Source organism: Eriocheir sinensis, chromosome 42 (assembly GCF_024679095.1).
Source record: "Eriocheir sinensis breed Jianghai 21 chromosome 42, ASM2467909v1, whole genome shotgun sequence".
Classification (NCBI taxonomy): Eukaryota; Metazoa; Arthropoda; class Malacostraca; order Decapoda; family Varunidae; genus Eriocheir; species Eriocheir sinensis.
Window position 1 is genome coordinate 1,254,633 of NC_066550.1, and position 24,470 is coordinate 1,279,102.

General features: G+C 43.4%; 1 protein-coding gene across 1 annotated transcript in view; it reads left to right on the forward strand.

Annotated features, from left to right (window-relative positions):
* The window catches only part of LOC127010185 (uncharacterized), a 73,914-nt gene that overhangs the window by 47,029 nt on the left and 2,415 nt on the right, over positions 1–24,470 (forward strand). Inside the window, exons 3-4 of the mRNA XM_050884061.1 lie at positions 6,222–6,372; positions 23,332–23,520. Of these exons, the coding sequence (XP_050740018.1) occupies positions 6,222–6,372; positions 23,332–23,520 (340 nt within the window). The remainder of the gene's footprint in view (positions 1–6,221; positions 6,373–23,331; positions 23,521–24,470) is intronic.

The following is a 24,470-nucleotide window of genomic DNA, read 5'->3' on the forward strand; positions in this document are numbered from 1 at the left end:
GGATCGTTGTATATTTCAGTGTTGAGAGATGAAAAGTCTAGCTAGCGTATCTCCTGTGGCGAGATGCAGAGAAAACATTGCTAAAAAAAACTTGCTAACACTAACAGCGTTGTTATTCGACAACCTTGCAAAACTCGGGAGTCAGAAACGTTGTTAATACCTTGCTATGACGGAAAGGCAACTGATTGGCGGGGAGTCAACAACCAATCACAGTGAGTTTTACAGAGAGCTGCGCCAATCACAAGGCTGTCTCGTCCCAGCTGTGTTTACATTGTCTCGCCCTCGGAGGAAGAATACAAGGAAAGGGCATGACGTCACAGAAGGCCAAAAGACTGCAGTCATGGCCTCTCCTTGTATTCTTCCTCCAAACTCCATGCCATCCCTTGTAGTGCCATCCAGCGGGCTGTGGGAGATAACCCTGCAATGGGTATACCCCATTTATGTAACAAAAAATATATCATACTACTAGGTTGGGATAAACTGTTGTTCTTCCACACACATAAAATTGTAATTTTCGGTCTTTCACAAGTGTCTATTCCAGACGGAACTATTTTTTTCTGGTAGTTTCAACTTGTTTTGAATTCGATCCCCCTGGGTGTTACGCTCTCCCTCCCAGCCCCCACATTGCCAGCCGAGGCGCCCGCAAAAAGCTCACTAAGCTTCAAAAATCGCTGTCAGTTGTAGCTGCGTGTGTGGAGGGTGACATGAATCCCTTCTCCTCCTCACCGATGCCAGATTGTCGTACTCAGAGCCTCGTATTTACCGGTTTTTGAGCCATACCCATAACTATTGCCAAAAACGCACCAATAATTAACCATTTTAACGATAACTATATATGAAGGCAGTTATTGAGGTCGAGGAGGCAGTTTTGGGGTTGGAAATTGGCAATCATAGGAGGCTGAGTACGACAATCTGGCAACGTTGCCCGCCGCCGCCTCCTCGATCCCTCCCGGAAGGCAAGAAATTAAATAATTAAACTGCCCCAACTCTTGTTATTTACTCGTGTTTGCGTATGACATACAAAAGTTTTATATAGATATGCTTTCTATACTCTTGAGTTGTTGTTTTAAGTTTAAGAAAACGTGAAGGTATGAAACCTTGCTAGATTAACAACTGACCCGATTCAGTTTTCACTGTTCTCCCCCTAACTGTTCAGTGGTGTCCCCCCAGGGTTTCTGTCCCCTGGGTCTCTTTTTTTGTTGTTGTTCATTGATCTCATTTCTGAAAATCTTCTCTCCATCCATTCCCTGCTCGATTGATTCACTTGATTTTTTCAACTTTCTTTAATAGAACTTTTACCCAAGGAACTTAACGACTCAAAGGCTGGGCTGAGGCTGCAGAACGCTTAGCCTTATTATTTCCGATTGGGGCAAGAAAGAACCTGAAGAAGACAAAACACCCTCAAAACCCTCAAACATCTCCTATCCACCTAACACAATCTTACAACTATCATCCTATTCTTCCCTATTCATCCACCCACCCCCCTCACAACAACCAGCAATCATCTCAGTCTATCCTTAAATCTCAAACAAAATCTCATAAACAACTCTCTCAATCTCTTACTAAATCAGTCTCTCAGGCTGGCGGCTTTCCGCCAGTTCTTCTCCCTGCACCCCCTGCAGTTGCTGTCCATATACAAGGGCCTTGAGGGGCCCCTCGTATGGCGTACCATGTGTGGGTCTGGGGGCTCCCTCACACAGCTCTTCTGGACAGAGTGGAGGCCAGGCTCTTGGTCTCATCGCTCTCTCCTCTCATCTTGATAGTCTTCTATTCCTTAAATTCACTTCCGCTCTTTTGCCTCTTTCTATCTTCTATCGATATTCCACTTTGACTGCTCTTTGCTCTTTGCTGCTTGAACCTCCCCCCCCCCTCCCCCCCCCCCCTCGACTTTACTACTCATCTCTCTACCTATACTCTCCAAATACTTTAAACTATTTAAAGAGTTAACCAGCATCTTCACCTCCTCTAGCCTCACTCTGCGAGTAAATTCTGGAACAATCTTATTTCATCTGTATTTCCTCGACTTGAAACTCTTTCAAGAGGAGGGTACAGGACCTCTCCTCTCCTCCCGACTTATCTCTTTCTTTTCTCTTTGGATTCTTTTTTTTAGGAGCAGGGCGTTTTTTTTTTTTTTTTTATTTTTTATTTTTTTTGCCCTTGTGCTGTCTCCTTTGCTTTAAAAAAAAAAAAAAAAAAAAAAAAAAAGTTGCTATTCTAGCAACCTCGTGACGTCACCGTTTGGCTCTCTGCATGCCGAAAACATTGCTATTGCGTATACCAACGTTGTTAATCGGTTAGCAATGTTGCTAACAGCTCTCTGAATCTCGGCCCTGTTTTTCCAAGTCCCGGCGTACTTCGGGAGGTCTAGAGTCCCGCTTAGACACAGCAGCAACTGCACTGACTATGACGTCGGAGACCTCGGCGCTCCCTGTTAGTATGTTATTATTGATTTTAAGTGCAGGTGGTGGGCTCGATGAGAACTTTCCTGCTATTTTGTGTACCCTCTTCCACACCTGTGTCATTTGCGTCTGTGAGTTAAGTGAGGATACATAACTGGCAAACGAGGACCGTCGTGCTTCTTTTAGTGTCCGGCGTGCTTGTGCTCGTGCTTTCTTGTAGGCGATGTGGTTGAACTCTGTCCTCTGCCTCTTGTAGCGGTTGAAGGCCCGGCGTCGGCAAGCCGCTGCCTGCTTGGACTCGTCCGACCACCATGGCACATGCCGACGTGATGCATATCTCGTTGCCTGTTGGATTGTATGTTCTTCCGCCCGGTGAATGTGCGCCGTAAAAAAGGTAACTGCATCCTCGGTTGTCTCGAAGTCATCTATTGATGTCTCCGTGTGAGTCATGGTCCGAAAAAGCTCCCAGTCCACTCGATCTAATTTCCAACGCGGTAATCGAGGTGACGGTTGGAAAGTGGAATGGGAGATGAAGATGGGGTAGTGGTCGCTGCCATGTAGATCCTCTGATATTTCCCACCTGAAGTCCAGGTATGCATCGGGGGAACTGAGTGAGAGGTCAATAATTGACCGTGTGTCGGTTTGCATATGGTAGTGTGTTGGATGACCGGAGTTCAGTATGCATTACATATGCAACTGTGACTTCTCTTGGGTTGCTGGTGGTATCCTCCCATAGTGTATGGCGACTGTTGAAGTCGCCAACTATTAAGAAGGGTGAGGGCAATTGGCGTACCAGTGTCAGGTCTTGCTGATTGGTGCACTGGGTGGGAGATACAGGGAGCATATAGTGTATGTACGTGTAATGTGGATTTGAGCAGCAGCAGTCTGCAATGGAGTGTTAAGCGAGAGCTTATGACGTTTGATATGAAGACAAACGTACCTCCCGAAGGAGCTGGTGTGGGATCTGCCGGCGGGTATATGGCACTGTAATTGCGTTGGGGAGGATGAGCGTACGCTCCTAACAGTGTCTCCTGGAGACATAGACACTGTGGCTGGGAGTCTTTAATGAGTAGCTGGAGTTCCTCCCAGCTTCCTCGCAACCCACGGCAGCTCCACTGAACGATCTTGAATTTTAAATTTGTTTATTCAGGGCGCCCCCGGAGAGGGACCTCCCTGTCGTAACACCGGGCTTTCGCTGGAGGGTTGACCCCAGCGTTAGTGTGTTCATTTTCGGCCCAATGGCCGATGTGACAGGCCGGGAAAGACCTAATTTTCCCCGGCCTCCTGCTCCTGCCGGTAGCTCCCTCACTTATCTGGATGAAATTTGGTAGGCGTCATCTTTGTCATGTGGTTATCTAGCCCCGAGAAAATGGTTGTTTTAGCTGAAATATCTTAGAAGTTTGAGACTGATATGTTTCTGGTCTTTAGCGGTATTTTTTTACCTCACCCTGGGGATCATCGGAGCATACGTTTCATGTGGGGGTTTTGGTTTACCAGAGGTAGGCCGCTTCCCCATACTCCACCTAAGTTCCTCGCCAGTATTTAGAAGCTTCCTGTAGCATAGCCCCGTCGAAGGGGAGTCACCTTGTCGTGGTGACGGGCTTGAAGCGAGGTCACCGGCACAACCTACCGTGGTGGCTTGTCTCCCTGGATAGGGCTCGATGTCCGCTGACCTTGTGGACCAAGTGCTCCCCCCTCATCACCGGTAGAGGAGACCTACTGGTAAGGTTGCCTGCGCCCGCCTTTTTACCACTTAGGGCAGGGCTATTGTCTCGCCACGTGTTTGCCGTGCGTGGCGTCCCGTATACTCCCCGTGCCCTCTCAACTCCCAGATGAGAGGGCACGGGGAGTATACGGGACGCCACACACGGCAAACACGTGGCGAGACAATAGCCCTGCCCTAGGTAGTAAAAGGGCTGGCGCAGACAACCTCATCAGTAGGTCTCTTCTACCGGTGATGAGGGGGAAGCACTTGGTCCACGAGGTCAGCGGACATCGAGCCCTGGTCCACGAGGTCAGCGGACATCGTGCCCTATCCAGGGTAGGTTGTGACGCCGACCTCGCTTCAAGCCCGTCACCACGACAAGGTGACTCCCCTTCGACGGGGCTATGCTACAGGAAGCGAACCAAAAACCCCACATGAAACTTATGTCCGATGATCCCCAGGGTAAGGGAAAAAAAATACCGCTAAGGGCCAGAAACATATCAATCTCAAACTTCTAAGATACTTCAGCTAAAACAACCATTTTCTCGGGGTTAGATGACCTCATGACAAAGGTGACACCTACCAAATTTCATCCAGATATATCTAATACTTTATGAGATATGGGGTAATATGTAATGGGTTTTTTTCAACGCTAATTTCTCAGGAATCTACTTTTAAGCGTTTACAAAAATAATCACAAATTTATTTCTTTATCAAACTGCAGAATTTTCTCAACACTTCTTATTCAGCCTATTCCTTAACTCTTCCTCAGTCTGAAATATAAGATATGGAATTTCAAGTATTTTATTTTTAATTTCTAAAAAGAAGTGTACCTCTTTTTTATGAAAATGTAAAAAATTAAAAAAATATAAAATCTTTTTTTTTTTTTTTTTGTTAGCATACTATTAGAAATAGATTGACTTTTAAAGCTTAGTAAAGTGGAACTGCCTGATGTTCCATACTGATAAGTAGATAGCTTATACGTAGATAACTTATACGGTACAATGGAGTGAGACTTTAACCTAAAGTCAGTGAATTCAGTGAAGCCCTTACATCTTTATATAACAGTGCAGAGGTCAGTAATCCCATTGTAAATGATCCTGCACAACATATCAGAGTTAGCTACCATAATTTAATTAAGATTTTGAAAGTTTGGGATAAGCATTGAAGACATGATTACCTGATAAGTTTGAGGGAGAGGTTTAGGTGCTCATTCACCAGAGACCTACTGTCCACTGAAGGTGGGGGATATAGTCTTGATGAAGGGTGACATGCCTCGTTCCCATTAGCCGCTCGGAAAAATTGTCTCCTTGCGAATCGATGGGGGTGGGTTCGTGAGATCAGTGGAGCTGCTGGTTGAGTGTCAACAATGTCTAAGATCAATTACCAATCTCATCACCCTGGAATTGTATGAATGCCAGAGGGTCAGCCCCATCATGCGTCTAGTGAGACCAGCGATGGGACGTCCAAGCCTTAGAGAGACCCTGAGGTCTAGATCAGCTTGGAGGAGAGTGACCTTACTTGAGGGAATCACTCATTTTCGCTGCGCCCCAGCTGTGGAAATTGTTCCGCCTGCATATATTGCATACTTGTCATTATCAAATCTGTGTGAAGAATGTTTCGAACGCAATCCGGATTCAATTGCTGACGTGGCCAACATTGTTAATCTGAGAGGCGGCGTACCCAGTGTCTGGCTAATGGTTACCAGATCCCATATGAAGCACATCTCCGCACCACAAAAATGCTCCTAACTTGAGATATAACCCGAAAGAAAACATGGCTGTTAGCGTCAAATACCCAGACCGAGTCTGAGTACTCGCATTAGACCAGCCCCCACGAGGAATCGAGTGGACCAGACCCAGCTGTTTGCCACCATCCAGTTCTACGATTACCTCCCAAGTCTCCAAAATCTACAGATAAGTGGCAGATTACATTTGGCCAATTCTATTTTTGTCTTAGAGTGAGATAAGAATAAGGAAGTACTTCAGGCAACTCATGTCCCGTGATTTTTAATTGGAGACCAACATTAGCCTCAAAAGTTGAGGTTAACTTTTCCCACAGTTGATATTGATGCTGTTCCTGTTGATGGTGTTAAGACTTTAGGCACATTGTTGCAGGGATCCACGTCCCGGTGTCATCAGTGACCGCTGCTTCCCTCACATCGCTGCCTCCTCGCCCTATTGTGTACCTCCTCCTGTCTGGCGTGGGCGACGGGGAAGTTGAAGCAGCTTGTCGCATTGCAGCAGTCATGTGTCCCAGGGAGGAGAGGTATGTGGGGTAAGAGGCGTTATTCTCTCTCTCTCTCTCTCTCTCTCTCTCTCTCTCTCTCTCTCTCTCTCTCTCTCTCTCTCTCTCTCTTAGTTCTTTAGAATGCTTAGGTAATTACCATTACCACATTTTTATGAATTTTACTAATATAAAAAAAAATCATTATACCCAATAACTCCTACTATTGTCATAAATCTTACTGGTCAAACACCACATTTCAAACTCTTTGGCAGTGTTTTCGTTGTGTCCTCACAAGTGAAGTAGTTTTCAAACAACCATAAAAATACACGTCGTAAATGTTTCTCTTGATTGTCATCCTTACAGTACACAATTTACAGTAAAACAGTGAAACTGGCACATAGACTGTGATGTTGATTGACGAACTGTGAGGTTGACAGCCGTGCACTGTGTGGTTGACAGACGGACTGTGAGGTTAATTGGCACTGTAATGTTGACAGACACTGCGAGATTGACACCGGATTGATTGGCACTGTAAGATTGACATTGTGAGAATGGTTGGCACTGTGAGGTTAATACTGAGAAGTCGAGACACTGTGAGGTTGATTGGGACTGTAAAGTTGAAAAACCGTGAGGTTCATTGGCACTGTGAGATTGAACACAGTGTGTGAGGTTGATAGACTAAGTGAGGTTGAGAGACACTGTCAGGTTGACAGACAGTAAGGTTGATACACTGTGTGGTTGAATGATACTGTGAGGTTGACAGACACTGTGAGGTTGACAGACACTGAGATTGAGAGACCCTGTGAGGTTGACACAGTGAAGTTGACACAGTGAGGTTGAGACACTGTGAGGCTGACACAGTGAAGTTGACACAGTGAGGTTGAGACACTGTGAGGTTGACACAGTGAAGTTGACACAGTGAGGTTGAGACGCTGTGAGGTTGAGACACTGTGAGGTTGACACAGTGAAGTTGACACAGTGAGGTTGAGACGCTGTGAGGTTGAATGACACTGTGAGGTTGACACAGTGAGGTTGAGACACTGTGAGGTTGACACAGTGAAGTTGACACAGTGAGGTTGAGACGCTGTGAGGTTGAATGACACTGTGAGGTTGACACAGTGAAGTTGACACAGTGAGGTTGAGACACTGTGAGGTTGACACAGTGAAGTTGACACAGTGAGGTTGAGACACTGTGAGGTTGACACAGTGAAGTTGACACAGTGAGGTTGAGACGCTGTGAGGTTGAATGACACTGTGAGGTTGACACAGTGAAGTTGACACAGTGAGGTTGAGACACTGTGAGGTTGACACAGTGAAGTGGACACAGTGAGGTTGAGACACTGTGAGGTTGACACAGTGAAGTTGACACAGTGAGGTTGAGACGCTGTGAGGTTGAATGACACTGTGAGGTTGACACAGTGAAGTTGACACAGTGAGGTTGAGACACTGTGAGGTTGAATGACACTGTGAGGTTGAATGACACTCTGAAGTTGACAGGCACTGTGAGGTTGAATGACACTGTGAAGTTGACAGACAATGAGATTGACACACTGAGGTTGAACGTCACTGTTGTTGACATAAACTGAGGTTAACAGACACAGTGAGGTTGACGATCTGAGGTTAACACTGCTAGGTTGAATAACACAGTGAGGTTGACAATGTGAGGTTAATACTTAGAGGCTGACAGACACTGAGGTTGACAGACATAGGGAGGTTGACAATCTGAGGTTAATACTTAGAGGCTGACACACACTGAGGTTGACAGACATAGGGAGGTTGACAATCTGAGGTTGACACTTACGTTGAATGACACAGTGAGGTTCAGATACTGTGGTTGACAATATGAGGTTGAAACTTTGAGGTTGACATACTGAGGTTGACAGACACTGTGAGGTTGATAGACACTGTGAGATTGACACACTCTGAGGTTGAGAGACACTGTGAGGTTGATAGACACTGTGAGATTGACACACTCTGAGGTTGATAGACACTGTGAGGTTGACACACTCTGAGGTTGAGAGACACTGTGAGGTTGACAAACTGTGAGGCTGAATGATACTTTGTGGATGACAGAAACTGTGAGGTTGAATGACATTGCGATGTCGACACGCTGTGAGGTTGACAGACAATATGAGTATGAATGACACTGTGAGGTTGACATACACTGTGAGGTTGAATGACACTGTGAGATTGACACACTCTGAGGTTGAATGACAGTTTGGCTGACAGACACTGTGAGGTTGAAAGACATTGTGAGGGTTCAGATATTGTGAGGTTGACAGACACCGAGGTTGACACACTGTGAGCTTGAATGACACCTTGCGGTTGAATGGCATTGTGAGGTTGAATAACTGTGAGGTTGACACACTGATGTTAACATAAACTGAGGTTGACAGACGCAGTGAGGTTGATGATGTGAGGTAAACACTGTTAGGTTGAATGACACAGTGAGGTTGACAATGTGAGGTTGATACTTTGAGGTTGACAGACACTGAGGTTGACAGGTACAGTGAGGTTGATGATCTGAGGTTGACACTGTTACGTTGAATGACAGTGAGGTTCACAGACACTGAGGTTGACAATGTGAGGTTGAAACTTTGAAGGTGACAAATACTGAGGTTGACAGCCACTGTGAGGTTAATAGACACAGTGAGGTTGACACACACTGAGGTTGAGAGACATTGTGAGGTTGACAAACTGTGAGGCTGATTGAGTGTGGTTGACAGACACTGTGAGGTTAACACACCGTAAGGTTGACAGACACTGTGGGGTTGAACGACACTGTGAGGTAGACACACTGTGAGGTTGACAAACTATGAGGCTGAATGATTGTAGTTGACAGACACTGTGGGGTTGAATGATACTGAGGTAGACACACTGTGAAGTTGATAGACATTATGAGGATGAATGACACTGTGAGGTTGACATACACTTTGAAATTGAATGACAGTTTGGCTGACAGACAATGTGAGGTTGACAGACACTGTGAGGTTGAATGACACTGTGAGGTAGACACACTGTGAGGTTGACAAACTGTGAGGCTGAATGATTGTGGTTGACAGACACTGTGGGGTTGAATGATACTGTGAGGTTGACAAACTGTGAGGCTGAATGATTGTGGTTGACAGACACTGTGGGGTTGAATGACACTGAGGTAGACACACTGTGAAGTTGACAGACATTATGAGGATGAATGACACTGTGAGGTTGACATACACTTTGAAATTGAATGACAGTTTGGCTGACAGACAATGTGAGGTTGACAGACACTGTGAGGTTGAATGACACTGTGATGTTGACAGACACTGTGAGGTTGACAGACACTGTGATGTTGACAGACACTGTGAGGTTGACAGACACTGTGAGGTTGACAGACACTGTGGCGTTGAGACACTGTGAGGTTGACAGACACTGTGAAATTGATAGACACTGTGAGGTTGACAGACACTGTGAGGTTGACAAACACTGTGAGGTTGACAGACACTGTGATGTTGAATGATACTGTTAGGTTGACACACTATGATGTTGACAGACACTGTGAGGTTGAATGACACTGTGAGGTTTATAGACACTGTGATGTTGAATGATACTGTTAGGTTGACACACTGTGATGTTGACAGACACTGTGATGTTGACAGACACTGTGATGTTGAATGATACTGTTAGGTTGACACACTGTGATGTTGACAGACACTGTGATGTTGACAGACACTGTGATGTTGAATGATACTGTTAGGTTGACACACTGTGAGGTTGACAGACACTGTGAGGTTGACAGACACTGTGAGGTTGACAGACACTGTGAGGTTGACAGACACTGTGATGTTGACAGACACTGTGATGTTGACAGACACTGTGAGGTTGACAGACACTGTGATGTTGACAGACACTGTGAGGTTGACAGACACTGTGATGTTGACAGACACTGTGAGGTTGACAGACACTGTGAGGTTGACAGACACTGTGAGGTTAACAGACACTGTGAGGTTGACAGACACTGTGAAGTTGACAGGCACTGTGATGTTGACAGACACTGTGAGGTTGACAGACACTGCGAGGTTGACAGACACTGTTAGGTTGACAGACACTGTGAGGTTGACAGACACTGTTAGGTTGACAGACACTGTGAGGTTGACAGACACTGTTAGGTTGACAGATACTGTGAGGTTGACAGACCCTGTGAGGTTGACAGACACTGTTAGGTTGACAGACACTGTGAGGTTGACAGACACTGTTAGGTTGACAGACACTGTGAGGTTGACAGACCCTGTGAGGTTGACAGACACAGTGAATTTGAATGACACTGTGAGAGTTCAGACATTGTGAGGTTGAATGACACCGTGAGGTTGACAGATAATGTGAAGTTAAATCACTTTGAGGCTGAATGACTGAGATTGACAGGCACTGTGGGGTTGACACTAAGGTTGACAGTGTATGGTTGACATTGAGGTTGATAGGTACTCTGAGGTTGAGGCACTGTGAGGTTGAAACTTGACAAACACTTTGAGGTTGACACACATTGAGGTTGACTCACTGTGAAGTTAACACACTATGAGTTTGACACACTATGAGGTTGACACACTGTGACGTTGAATGACACTGTGAGGTTGAATGACACTGTGAGGACACACTGTGAGGTTGCAGACACTGTGAGGTTGACACACTCTGAGGTTGACTGACACTGTGAGGTTGACAGACATTGTGAGGTTGACACATTCTGAGGTTGACAGACACTGTGAGGTTGACAGACACTGTGAGGTTGACAGACACTGTGAGGTTGAAACACTCTGAGGTTGACTGACACTGTGAGGTTGACAGACATTGTGAGGTTCATACACTGTGAGGTTGACAGGCACTGTGGGGTTGACACTGAGGTTGACATTGTATGGTTGACATTGAGGTTGATAGGTACTCTGAAGTTGAAGCACTGTGAGGTTGAAACTTGACAGACACTTTGAGGTTGACACACTTTGAGGTTGACACATTATCAGTTTGACACACTATGAGGTTGACACACTTTGAGGTTGACACATTATCAGTTTGACACACTATGAGGTTGACACACTTTGAGGTTGACACATTATCAGTTTGACACACTTTGAGGTTGACACATTATCAGTTTGACACACTTTGAGGTTGACACACTTTGAGGTTGACACATTATCAGTTTGACACACTTTGAGGTTGACACACTTTGAGGTTGACACATTATCAGTTTGACACACTTTGAGGTTGACACACTTTGAGGTTGACACATTATCAGTTTGACACACTATGAGGTTGACACACTTTGAGGTTGACACATTATCAGTTTGACACACTATGAGGTTGACACACTTTGAGGTTGACACATTATCAGTTTGACACACTATGAGGTTGACACACTGTGAGGTTGACACATTATCAGTTTGACACACTATGAGGTTGACACACTGTGAGGTTGACACACTGTGAGGTTGACACACTGTGAGGTTGACACACTATGAGGTTGACACACTGTGAGGTTGACACACTGTGAGGTTGACACACTATGAGGTTGACACACTGTGAGGTTGACAAACTGTGAGGTTGACACACTGTGAGGTTGACACACTATGAGGTTGACACACTGTGAGGTTGACACACTATGAGGTTGATACACTGTGAGGTTGACACACTATGAGGTTGACACACTGTGAGGTTGACACACTTTGAGGTTGACACATTATCAGTTTGACACACTATGAGGTTGACACACTGTGAGGTTGACACACTTTGAGGTTGACACATTATCAGTTTGACACACTATGAGGTTGACACATTATCAGTTTGACACACTATGAGGTTGACACACTGTGAGGTTGACACATTATCAGTTTGACACACTATGAGGTTGACACATTATCAGTTTGACACACTATGAGGTTGACACATTATCAGTTTGACACACTATGAGGTTGACACACTATGAGGTTGACACATTATCAGTTTGACACACTATGAGGTTGACACATTATCAGTTTGACACACTGTGAGGTTGACACACTTTGAGGTTGACACATTATCAGTTTGACACACTATGAGGTTGACACACTGTGAGGTTGACACACTTGAGGTTGATACGCTCAGGCTGAATGATACTGTAAGGTTGATTCTGAGGTGAGAGACACTTTGATGTTGACAGTGTCAGGTTGATACCTACTATGAGGTTAACACTGAAGTTGATAGATACTGTGAGGTTGAAAGACACTCTGAGGTTGACAGACACTGAAAGGTCGAAGGACACTCTAAGGTGAGGTAAAAAGACACTGTAAGATTGATTGACACCGTGAGGTCGGAAGACACTGTAAGGTTGATTGGCACTGTGAGGTTGACAGACTAAGGTTGACACTGTAAGGTTGATTGGCACTGTGAAGTAGACACCCACTATAAGGTTGATTGGCACTGTGAGGTCGAAAGATGCTATGAGGTTGACAAAGTGAGGTTGATTGACATTATGAAGTTGGCAGACACTGTGAGGTTTGAGACACTGTGAGGTTGATTGACATAATGAGGTTGACAATGTGAGGTTGATTGACACTGTGAAGTTAGCACACTGTGAGGTTGACAGAATATGAGTTTGATACTGTGAGGCTGACAGATACTTGAGGTTGATTGACACCATGAGCGTGTGATGTTGGCAAACACACTAACTCAAGACTAGGGGTGGGCAGGTACCGGTACCAGTACCGGTAATAACGGTACCAGTTAAACGGTACGGTACCGGTACCAGATTGCTCGGTACCGATATATATATATATATATATATATATATATATATATATATATATATATATATATATATAGATATATATATATATATATATATATATATATATATATATATATATATATATATATATATATATATATATATATATATATATATATATATATATCTATATATATATATATATATCTTTTTTTTTTTTACAACAAGGAGACAGTTCAAGGGCACACAAAAAGCAAACATTAATGAAAAAAAAAGCCGCTACTCACTGCTCCTAAAAAGAATCCAAAGAGGTGGCCGAAAGATAGGTCAGTTTTGGGAGGAGAGGTGTCCTGATACCCTCCTCTTGAAAGAGTTTAAGTCGTAGGCAGGAGGAAATACAGATGAAGGAAGATTGTTCCAGAGTTTACCAGCGTGAGGGATGAAAGAGTGAAGATGCTGGTTAACTCTTGCATAAGGGGTTTGGACAGTATAGGGATGAGCATGAGTAGAAAGTCGAGTGCAGCGGGGCCGCGGGAGGGGGGGAGGCATGCAGTTAGCAAGTTCAGAAGAGCAGTCAGCGTGGAAATATCGATAGAAGATAGAAAGAGGCAACATGGCGGCGGAATTTAAGAGGTGAAGACTATCAGTATGAGGAGGAGAGCTGATGAGACGAAGAGCCTTAGCCTCCACTCTGTCCAGAAGAGCTGTGTGGTGGAGCCCCCCACACATGAGATGCATACTCCATACGAGGGCGGACACGGCCCCTGTATATGGACAGCAACTGTGCAGGGGAGAAGAACTGGCGGAGACGGTACAAAACGCCCAGCCTCGAGGAAGCTGATTTAGTAAGAGATGAGATATGAAGTTTCCAGTTGAGATTTTGAGTTAAGAATAGACCGAGAATGTTTAGTGTTGAGGAAGGTGATAGCTGGGTGTTGTCAAAGAATAGGGGATAGTTGTTTGGAAGATTGTGTCGAGTGGATAGGTGGAGAAACTGTGTTTTTGAGGCGTTGAAGGACACCAGGTTCTTCTTGCCCCAATCGGAAATAATAGTAAGGTCTGAGGCTAAGCGTTCTGCAGTCTCCAGCCTTGAGTCGTTAAGTTCCTGAAGGGTGGGTCTTCTATTAAAAAGAAGTTGAATAATGCAGAGTGGAATCATCGGCGTAGGAATGGATAGGACAGTTCGTTTTGGAAAGAAGATCATCAATGAACAACAGAAAAAGAGTGGGAGATAGGACCAGAACCCTGTGGGACACCACTGTTAATAGATTTAGGAGAAGAACAGTGACCGTCTACCACGGCAGAAATAGAACGGTCAGAAAGGAAACTGGAGATAAAGGTACAGAGAAGGATAGAAACCGTAGGAGGGTAGTTTTGAAAGCAAAGATTTGTGCCAGACCCTATCAAAAGCTTTTGATATGTCCAGCGCAATAGCAAAAGTTTCACCGAAACGGCTAAGAGAGGATGACCAAGAGTCAGTTAAGAAGGCTAGGAGATCACCAGTAGAACGCCCTTGCGGAACCCATACTGGCGATCAGATAGAAGGTCAGAAGTGGAAAGGTGCTTTTGAATCTTCCGGTTAGGATTGATTCAAAGCTTTAGATGAACAAGAAAGTAAAGCAATAGGACGGTAGTTTGAGGGATTGGAGCGGTCACCCTTCTTAGGTACAGGCTGTATGAAGGCATACTTCCAGCAAGAAGGAAAGGTAGATGTTGACAGGCAGAGGCGAAAGAGTTTGACCAGGCAGGGTGACAGCACGGAGGCACAGTTTTTAAGGACAATAGGAGGCACTCCATCAGGTCCATAAGCCTTCTGAGGATTGAGGCCAGAGAGGGCATAGAAAACATCATTTTGAAGAATCTTTATAACAGGCATAAAGGAGTCAGAGGGGGGATGAGTAGGAGGAATATGCCCAGAATCGTCCAGAGTGGAGTTTTTAGAAATAGTTTGAGAGAAGAGTTCAGCCTTAGAGATAGATGAGACGGCAGTGTTGCCGTCAGGACTGAGGAGTGGAGGGAAAGATGAAGAAGTGAAGTTGGAGGAGATGTTTTTGGCTAGATGCCAGAAGTCACGGGAAGAGTTAGAGAAAGCAAGGTTTTGACATTTTCTATTACGGTAATGAAAGAATTTTTGGTTAGTCGGAGAATAGATTTGGCACGATTTCGGGCAGAAATGTAAAGTTCATAATTAGCATTAGTTTGAAGGCTCTGGTACCTTTTGTGAGCTACCTCTCTATCATTGACAGCACGAGAACAAGCGTGATTAAACCAAGGCTTTTTTGCGTGAGGAGTAGAGAAAGAACGAGGAATGTATGCCTCCATTCCAGAGACAATCACCTCTGTGATGCGCTGAGCACACACAGAGGGGTCTCTATCCTGGAAGCAATAATCATTCCACGGGAAATCGGAAAAGTACATCCTCAGGTTGTCCCACCGACCTGAAGCAAAATGCCAGAAGCATCGCCTCTTCGGTGGGTCCAGAGGATGTACAGGAGCGATAGGACAGGATGCAGAAATAAGATTGTGATCGGAGGAGCCCAACGGAGAGAACAGTTTGACAGAATAAGCAGAAGGGTTTGAGGTAATATATATATATATATATATATATATATATATATATATATATATATATATATATATATATATATATATATATATATATATATATATATATATATATATATATATATATATATATATATATATATATATATATATATATATATATATATATATATATATATATATATATATATATATATATATATATATATATATATATATATATATATATATATATATATATATATATATATATATATATATATATATATATATATATATATCCTATGGTGCTTGTTATATACAGGGTCTTGTCCGCCCTCGTATGGGTATGCATCTCATGTGGAGGGGCTCCACTCACACAGCTCTTCTGGACAGAGTGGAGTCTAAGGCTCTTCGACTCATCAGCTCTCCTCCTCATACTGATAGTCTTCTACCTCTTAAATTCCGCCGCAATGTTGCCTCTCTTTCTATCTTCTATCGATATTTCCACGCTGACTGCTCTTCTGAACTTGCTAACTGTTTGCCTCCCCCCCTCCCGCGGCCCCGCTGCACTCGACTTTCTACTCATGCTCATCCCTATACTGTCCAAACCCCTTATGCAAGAGTTAACCAGCATCTTCACTCTTTCATCCCTCACGCTGGTAAACTCTGGAACAATCTTCCTTCATCTGTATTTCCTCCTGCCTACGACTTGAACTCTTTCAAGAGGAGGGTATCAGGACATCTCTCCTCCCGTATATGATCTTGCTTTCGGCCACCTCTTTTGTTTCTTTTTAGAGCAGCGATTAGCAGGCTTTTTTTTTATTATTGTTTTCTTTTTTGTGTGCCCTTAAAGCTGCCTCCTTTGTTGTAAAAGAAAAAAAATATATATATATATATATATATATATATATATATATATATATATATATATATATATATATATATATATATATATATATATATATATATATATATATATATATATATATATATATATATATATATATATATATATATATATATATATATATATATATATATATATATATATATATATATATATATATATATATATATATATATATATATATATATATATATATATATATATATATATATATATATATATATATATATATATATATATATATATATATATATATATATATATATATATATATATATATATATATATATATGTATATATATATATATATATATATATATATATATATATATATATATATATATATATATATATATATATATATATATATATATATATATATATATGCCGGGATAAAAGGACCTCAGTAGAAAGGGACCTGGTGAAAAATAAGACCCTCAGTAGGAAAATGACCCTCAGTAGGAAAATGACCCTCAGTAGGAAAATGACCCTCAGTGGGAAAATGACCCTCAGTAGGAAAATGACCCTCAGTAAGAAAATGACCCTCAGTAAGAAAATGACCCTCAGTAGGAAAATGACCCTCAGTAGGAAAATGACCCTCAGTAGGAAAATGACCCTCAGTAGGAAAATGACCCTCAGTAAGAAAATAACCCTCAGTAAGAAAATGACCCTCAGTAAGAAAATGACCCTCAGTAGGAAAATGACCCTCAGTAGGAAAATGACCCTCAGTAGGAAAATGACCCTCAGTAGGAAAATGACCCTCAGTAAGAAAATAACCCTCAGTAAGAAAATGACCCTCAGTAAGAAAATGACCCTCAGTAGGAAAAAGACCCTCAGCAGGAAAAAGACCCTCAGTAGGAAAATGACCCTCAGTAGGAAAATGACCCTCAGTAGGAAAATGACCCTCAGTAGGAAAATGACCCTCAGTAGGAAAATGACCCTCAGTAGGAAAATGACCCTCAGTAGGAAAATGACCCTCAGTAGGAAAATGACCCTCAGTAGGAAAATGACCCTCAATAGGAAAATGACCCTCAGTAGGAAAATGACCCTCAGTAAGAAAATGACCCTCAGTAAGAAAATGACCCTCAGTAGGAAAATGACCCTCAGTAGGAAAATGACCCTCAGTAAGAAAATGACCCTCACAAGGAAAATGACCCTCGGTAGGAAAATGACCCTCAGTAAGAAAAAGACCCTCAGTAGGAAAATGACCCTCAGTAGGAAAATGACCCTCAGTAGGAAAATGACCCTCAGTAGGAAAATGACCCTCAGTAGGAAAATGACCCTCAGTAGGAAAATGACCCTCAGTAAGAAAATGGCCCTCTGTAGGAAAATGACCCTCAGTAGGAAAATGGCCCTCGGTAGGAAAATGACCCTCAGTAGGGAAATGACCCTCAGTAAGAAAATGACCCTCAGTAGGAAAATGACCCTCAGTAGGAAAATGACCCTCAGTAGGAAAATGACCCTCAGTAGGTACGTTGTTTTCTCCTCCATAAAGACGTCTTAACTATTCTGTTCAGGAGCAGGAAATCAATTTTAGTTTATTTAAGGAGATAGCCGACTGTTATATTCAATGTTGTTTTAAATGTCGTCCAGCATCCAATGTTAAAATGACAAGTGCTGCACAATATATAAACAACAATAAATGAGTAGAACAGTAACTTATGGTGTATATAAGAAACTTTAAGATAGTCACTCTTGAAAAAAATCTCTCTCTCTCTCTCTCTCTCTCTCTCTCTCTCTCTCTCTCTCTCTCTCTCTCTCTCTCTCTCTCTCTCTCTTAATCGCGCGCACGACCCTCTGACCCGACGAAAGAAGAAAAAAAAAAGCGCTGCTCACTTGCTCTCTTCTACCTACCAAGATGGCGCTAAAGAAATGCTCGACTTGCACACGTAGTTTCTCAGGCCATTTCTTCACAGGACGATCGCCCGTCTGCAAGATCTGCCTGTTGAGACAGCAGATGGAAACGAGACTCCTTCAACAGGACGAAAGGCTGACAGCTGGCCAGGAGATCACTGAACTAACACGTACTGTTGAAACCTTGCAGGAGTTTATCCAGGCCAACATCGTCGCACATGCTGCAACTGACGCCTCATCACCCGCCGCGCCTGCTCTCCAAGCCCAGCAATCATCCGATGAAGTCACGTCACAGGGGAACGGAAGAGCTTCATCTGACGCTGAAGGTTTCACTCCCGTGAGAGGAGGAGCCAGACCCGCCCCTAGAGCCATTTATCCTACTCACTGCTACAACAGATTTGCCATACTGGATGAGAAAGGACGAGGAGCAGAGCACCTTCTTGGTCGGGGACTCTATGATTCGCCATCAGGTGGTTGAATTCTGTGGAAGAGTCCCCCGTCGTAGGCGTAACTATTGTTATCCCGGAGCTGGAGTTTACGACATCACAGCTGCCTTGGACGAGGCCTCCGCTGAGGCTACTAATGACTCACTTTCTGTTCTTCACACAGGTACGAACGACTTCACCACGACCCGGTCTGAGGAACTGCTGGACAAGTACCGTAGGCTCATCCAGCAGTATAAGTCTAAATCCCCTAACATTTTGATTTCAGGAATTCTACCACGGACGTGGCCGGAGAGCGACTTCTACAACAAGGCCTTCAGCCTCAACAACCGCTTACAGACTCTTTGCAGAAAGTTTGACGTTGAGTTCTTTAACGCCTGGGACAATTTCTACGGCCAGAGTGAGCTCTTCCACAGGGACGGAATACACCTGTCCCCCATCGGGGCAGCCAGATCCGGAAGGCTCCTAAACGACGCAGTACGTGACACCCGATCAAAAAACCGCTCTCGGCCACGTCCCTGCCCGTGTAAATAGACGCCATGCATCGCAACAAACGCGTAACCATGAACCCGCAAGTACCTTCACCTCTATTACCAAGCCTCAAGATAATTTAAGAGTCCTTAGTTTCAATGCGCGTAGCTTAAGAAACAAGTTTGATGAAAAGAGATGTCTTGCTTTGACAGAAAATTTTGACGTAATTGGTATAACCGAAACATGTATCGACACCACAAATATTGGTTTAAGTACAGAATACAGCATAGATGGCTACAGACTCTTCAACAAAGATCGTGTAAACCGCAGAGGTGGTGGCGTCGCCCTTTTTGACAAAAGCTATTTGCAACCCACTGACAGAACACCAAGAAACAATAACGTTGAACATTTATGGGTGCGAGTAAACATTTCAAAAGTCAATTTAAATATATCTGTCATCTACAGGCCGTCGGGGCAATCACTCGATGTCGATCTTGAAATGTACAGCGCTTTAAGGCAGAATAGAATAGAATGAATTTTAAGGCAGAATAGAATGATCAAATTTTTAGAAGAAAATTGTCTAAGCCAAATGGTTTCTGAACCAACTCGACAAAATAACATACTAGACCTTGTTATAGCAACCCAAGATAACCTAGTCAGTAATGTCACGGTAGGAGAACACCTCGGTTCTTACGATCATAAATTAGTGCGCGTCGACATTAGAGCTGAAACATCAATGACTGAAAATAAAATAATGGTGCCCAATTTCAAAAGAGCTAACTTCGTAGAAATCCGACAAAAACTAACAGAAATACAACTATCAGATGACGGCAATGTACAGGAAGCCTGGCTAAGCCTTATAACTCTCAACAGAACACATTCGTCCCTTTGTGTGAGAAGCGAAGTAGCACTAATAAAAGCCCACCTTGGTTTAATAGCGAAATTAAACACTCAGTCAAGGAGAGAAAATTGTTTTACAGGCTAAAGAAAGAGCAAAGCGCGCCAGAAAACATTAGACTTTATCATGATGCTAGGCGACGAGTAAAAAGATTAGTTTGTCAGGCAAAGCGTATAGCTATGAAGAAAATATTACTAAAAATAATCCGAAATCCTTTTCCTGTTACATAAACAACAGAAAGGCGATCAGAAGTGGAATTGGACCTTTAACAAACAGTGACGGTGCACTAGTGACTGACAGCCAACACACTATAAACCTCTTAAACAATTACTTTTCCTCGGTGTTTAATACTAAGTCTTCCCATCACTATCACCAACACCAGTACTGTAATGTAAATCTCGAGCATGCATTGCCTAACTTCGAAATAACAACCGATGAAGTCCTTACAGCCCTCCAATCACATAAAACAAATAAGAGTCCTGGACCTGACAAAGTATATCCTATACTGCTTAAAGAAACAAAGAGCGAAATACTCTCCTCCCTCACAACCGTATTCAATATGTCCTTGCGACAAGGCATCGTCCCTTCGGATTGGAAAAAGGCTAACGTGACACCGATTTTTAAGAAAGGAGACAAAAAATTACCAGGTAATTACAGCCCCATTAGTCTAACTTCAGCTGTAGGTAAGCTACTTGAGAGCATAATTAGAGACAAAATTGTGAGATACCTTGAAAGCCACTCATTAATTGGGGATTCACAACATGGCTTCCGTAACAAAAGATCCTGCCTATCAAACCTATTGACCTTTTATAACGACCTCTTCTCAGTTTATGACGTAACCAAATCATTAGACGTAGTCTATCTTGATTTTCAGAAAGCGTTTTATAAAGTATCACATCATAAATTACTTTACAAATTAAAGCAATTAGGTATTGACGGTCAAGTAAACCAATGGATCGCGAATTGGTTGAGCAACAGACAACAAAGAGTTGTGATTGACGGATTTAACTCAGAGTGGGCGCCGGTTACTAGTGGCGTCCTTCAGGGCTCGGTTCTTGGCCCAGTGCTCTTCATTATTTACATCAACGATGTGGATTTTGGACTCAATAATCGCATTAGTATATTTGCAGACGACACAAAGATTGGTAATTCCGTTCTCACTGACGAAGACAGGCAAAGCCTCCAAGAGGATTTGCACAACATTTCAGCTTGGTCAGATAGATGGGAGATGCCCTTTAACGTAGACAAGTTGGAACAATAAATAATACTTCCGCTTTACAATTATTTAATCAGACCCAACTTGGAATATGCGTTGCAGTTTTGGTCTCCCCACCATGCAAAGGACATTGCTAATTTTTTTTTTTTTTTTTTTTTTTTACAGCTAAGGAGACAGCTCAAGGGCGCAAAGAAAAAAAAAGAAAAAAAGGCCCGCTACTCACTGCTCCCGAACAAAGGTTAAAGGAGTGTCCAAAATCAGAGGTTAATTTCGGGAGGAGAGGTGTCCTGATACCCTCCTCTTGAAAGAGTTCAAGTCGTAGGCAGGAGGAAATACAGATGAAGGAAGATTGTTCCAGAGTTTACCAGCGTGAGGGATGAAAGAGTGAAGATGCTGGTTAACTCTTGCATAAGGGGTTTGGACAGTATAGGGATGAGCATGAGTAGAAAGTCGAGTGCAGCGGGGCCGCGGGAAGGGGGGAGGCATGCAGTTAGCAAGTTCAGAAGAGCAGTCAGCGTGGAAATATCGATAGAAGATAGAAAGAGAGGCAACACTGCGGCGGAATTTAAGAGGTAGAAGACTATCAGTATGAGGAGGAGAGCTGATGAGGCGAAGAGCCTTAGCCTCCACTCTGTCCAGAAGAGCTGTGTGAGTGGAGCCCCCCCACATATGAGATGCATACTCCATACGAGGGCGGACAAGGCCCCTGTATATGGACAGCAACTGTGCAGGGGAGAAGAACTGGCGGAGACGGTACAGAACGCCCAGCCTCGAGGAAGCTGATTTAGTAAGAGATGAGATATGAAGTTTCCAGTTAAGATTTTGAGTTAAGGATAGACCAAGGATGTTTAGTGTTGGGGAAGGTGATAGCTGGGTGTTGTCAAAGAATAGGGGATAGTTGTTTGGAAGATTGTGTCGAGTGGATAGGTGGAGAAACTGTGTTTTTAAGGCGTTGAAGGACACCAGGTTCTTCTTGCCCCAATCGGAAATAATAGTAAGGTCTGAGGCTAAGCGTTCTGCAGCCTCCAGCCTTGAGTCGTTAAGTTCCTGAAGGGTGGGTCTTCTATTAAAAGAAGTTGAATAATGCAGAGTGGAATCATCGGCGTAGGAATGGATAGGACAGGCTTTCTACCCTTAACATGTTCTCTCTTGAGAAACGTCGCCTCCGAGGAAAACTGATCGAATGTTTTAAAATACTTAATGGTTTCACGAATGTAGACAAATCAAAATTGTTTATGATCGATGACACTTTGCGAACGAGGAACAATGGCATAAAACTCAAATGTAGACAAGAAAATTCAGACTGCACCAAATTTTTCTTCACCAACATTGTAGTGCGAGAATGGAATAAGCTCCCACCATCAGTCGTCCAGCGTAACACGATTGACTCCTTTAAAAACAAGCTCGACCGTCACTTCCTTGAACTTAATATTAACTAGAGTTGAAATGCAACGATTTGGAGCCATCTGATTAATGTAGAATCACATAGGTTAAGGACAGACCACCTACTCTGGACCATGGGGTCTGTGTGGTCTGATTTTCTATGTAAATCTCTCTCTCTCTCTCTCTCTCTCTCTCTCTCTCTCTCTCTCTCTCTCTCTCTCTCTCTCTCTCTCTCTCTCTCTCTCTCTCTCTCTCTCTCTCTCTCTCTCTCTCTCTCTCACCTCACCCACAGACCCACCCCCTCACACACACACACACACACACACACACACACACACACATACAAACACACACACACATCTCGTCTCCCACGTTAAAATATTGTAGTGAGAGTAAAATATGGAAGCTTTTCGGGATGAATTAAAAGCTAGCGAAATGGAATTGAAGGTAAAATATTAATGTGTGTGTGTGTGTGAGAGAGAGAGAGAGAGTGTGTGTGTATTTATGCAAGTGTGTGTGTGTATATATGACAAGTTTTCCCACCAACAGTTACCGTGACATTCGTTTCCCCGGCTCCTCGCTGGGCTTCGGTGGATACAGGCGGGTGCTGGAGGGACTGGGGGCAGCGGGCGTGAGGGTGAGCGGGGGTGTTTTTGTGCCAGACACCGTCATCACCAAGGCCGAAATGGAGGAGCTGAATACCTTCGCTGAGTCCTTGATGGGGTGTGGGTTTTACAGGTATGTGTGCGTATGTCTGTGTGTGTGTGTGTGTGTGTGTGTGTGTGTGTGTGTGTGTGTGTGTGTGTGTATGCTCCATTTGGACCAATTGTTTCTTCACTGCTTGTTTTTCTGTTTTAATGGCCGTTTGTCTCCTACACTTGTTAACTTGTCTAGTATTTTTTACTATTTTTATTTTGCTCTTCTTTTACGCTTTTTTCCTTCTCATCTTTTCTTCCTTTATTTATCTTTTAATTCCTCAGTTAATTTTTTGCTGGGAGTTAAATTTTTTGGTTCATATTTTTTTTGTTTTCTCGCAATTTATCTCCTCCTCTCTCTCTCTCTCTCTCTCTCTCTCTCTCTCTCTCTCTCCCTTCCACACTCGCTCTTTCGCTCCTCCTTTTCTCTCGCTCCCCTCCTCTCTCTCTCCCTTCCACACTCGCTCTTTCGCTCCTCCTTTTCTCTCGCTCCCCTCCTCTCTCTCTCCCTCGCAAAACCAACATTTCCCTGTTACCACAATAGGCATTGTTTTAGTCCGTTCTTTTTTTTATGTTTGTAATGTGTTTATAGTGTTTTCTTTTTGTGAATGTCTACTAGGTGTTAATAACAAATATGTTATACTAATATTTAGGATATATTTTGCTGACGACACCAAGATGGGAGGGAAGGGCCTCACGACAGCAGACAGCGAAATTATCCAGAGAGACCTGGACCAAATCACTCAGTGGTCGGAAAGGTGGCAGATGTCCTTAACACTACCAAATGTAAATTAATGCTCATCGGGCCCAAATATAAAAACCGCATATACTACATGGGTGGCGAGCTACTACAGGCAGTACAGGAGGAAAGAGACCTCGTGGTTACTATCAGCAGTGACCTGAAACCCCAGAAAGTTGGAAAGCTTCGTTTAGTCGGCGCAACATCTGTGGTCATTATGCCGGAGAGAGACAGAAGGGGAAGGAATTATAGGA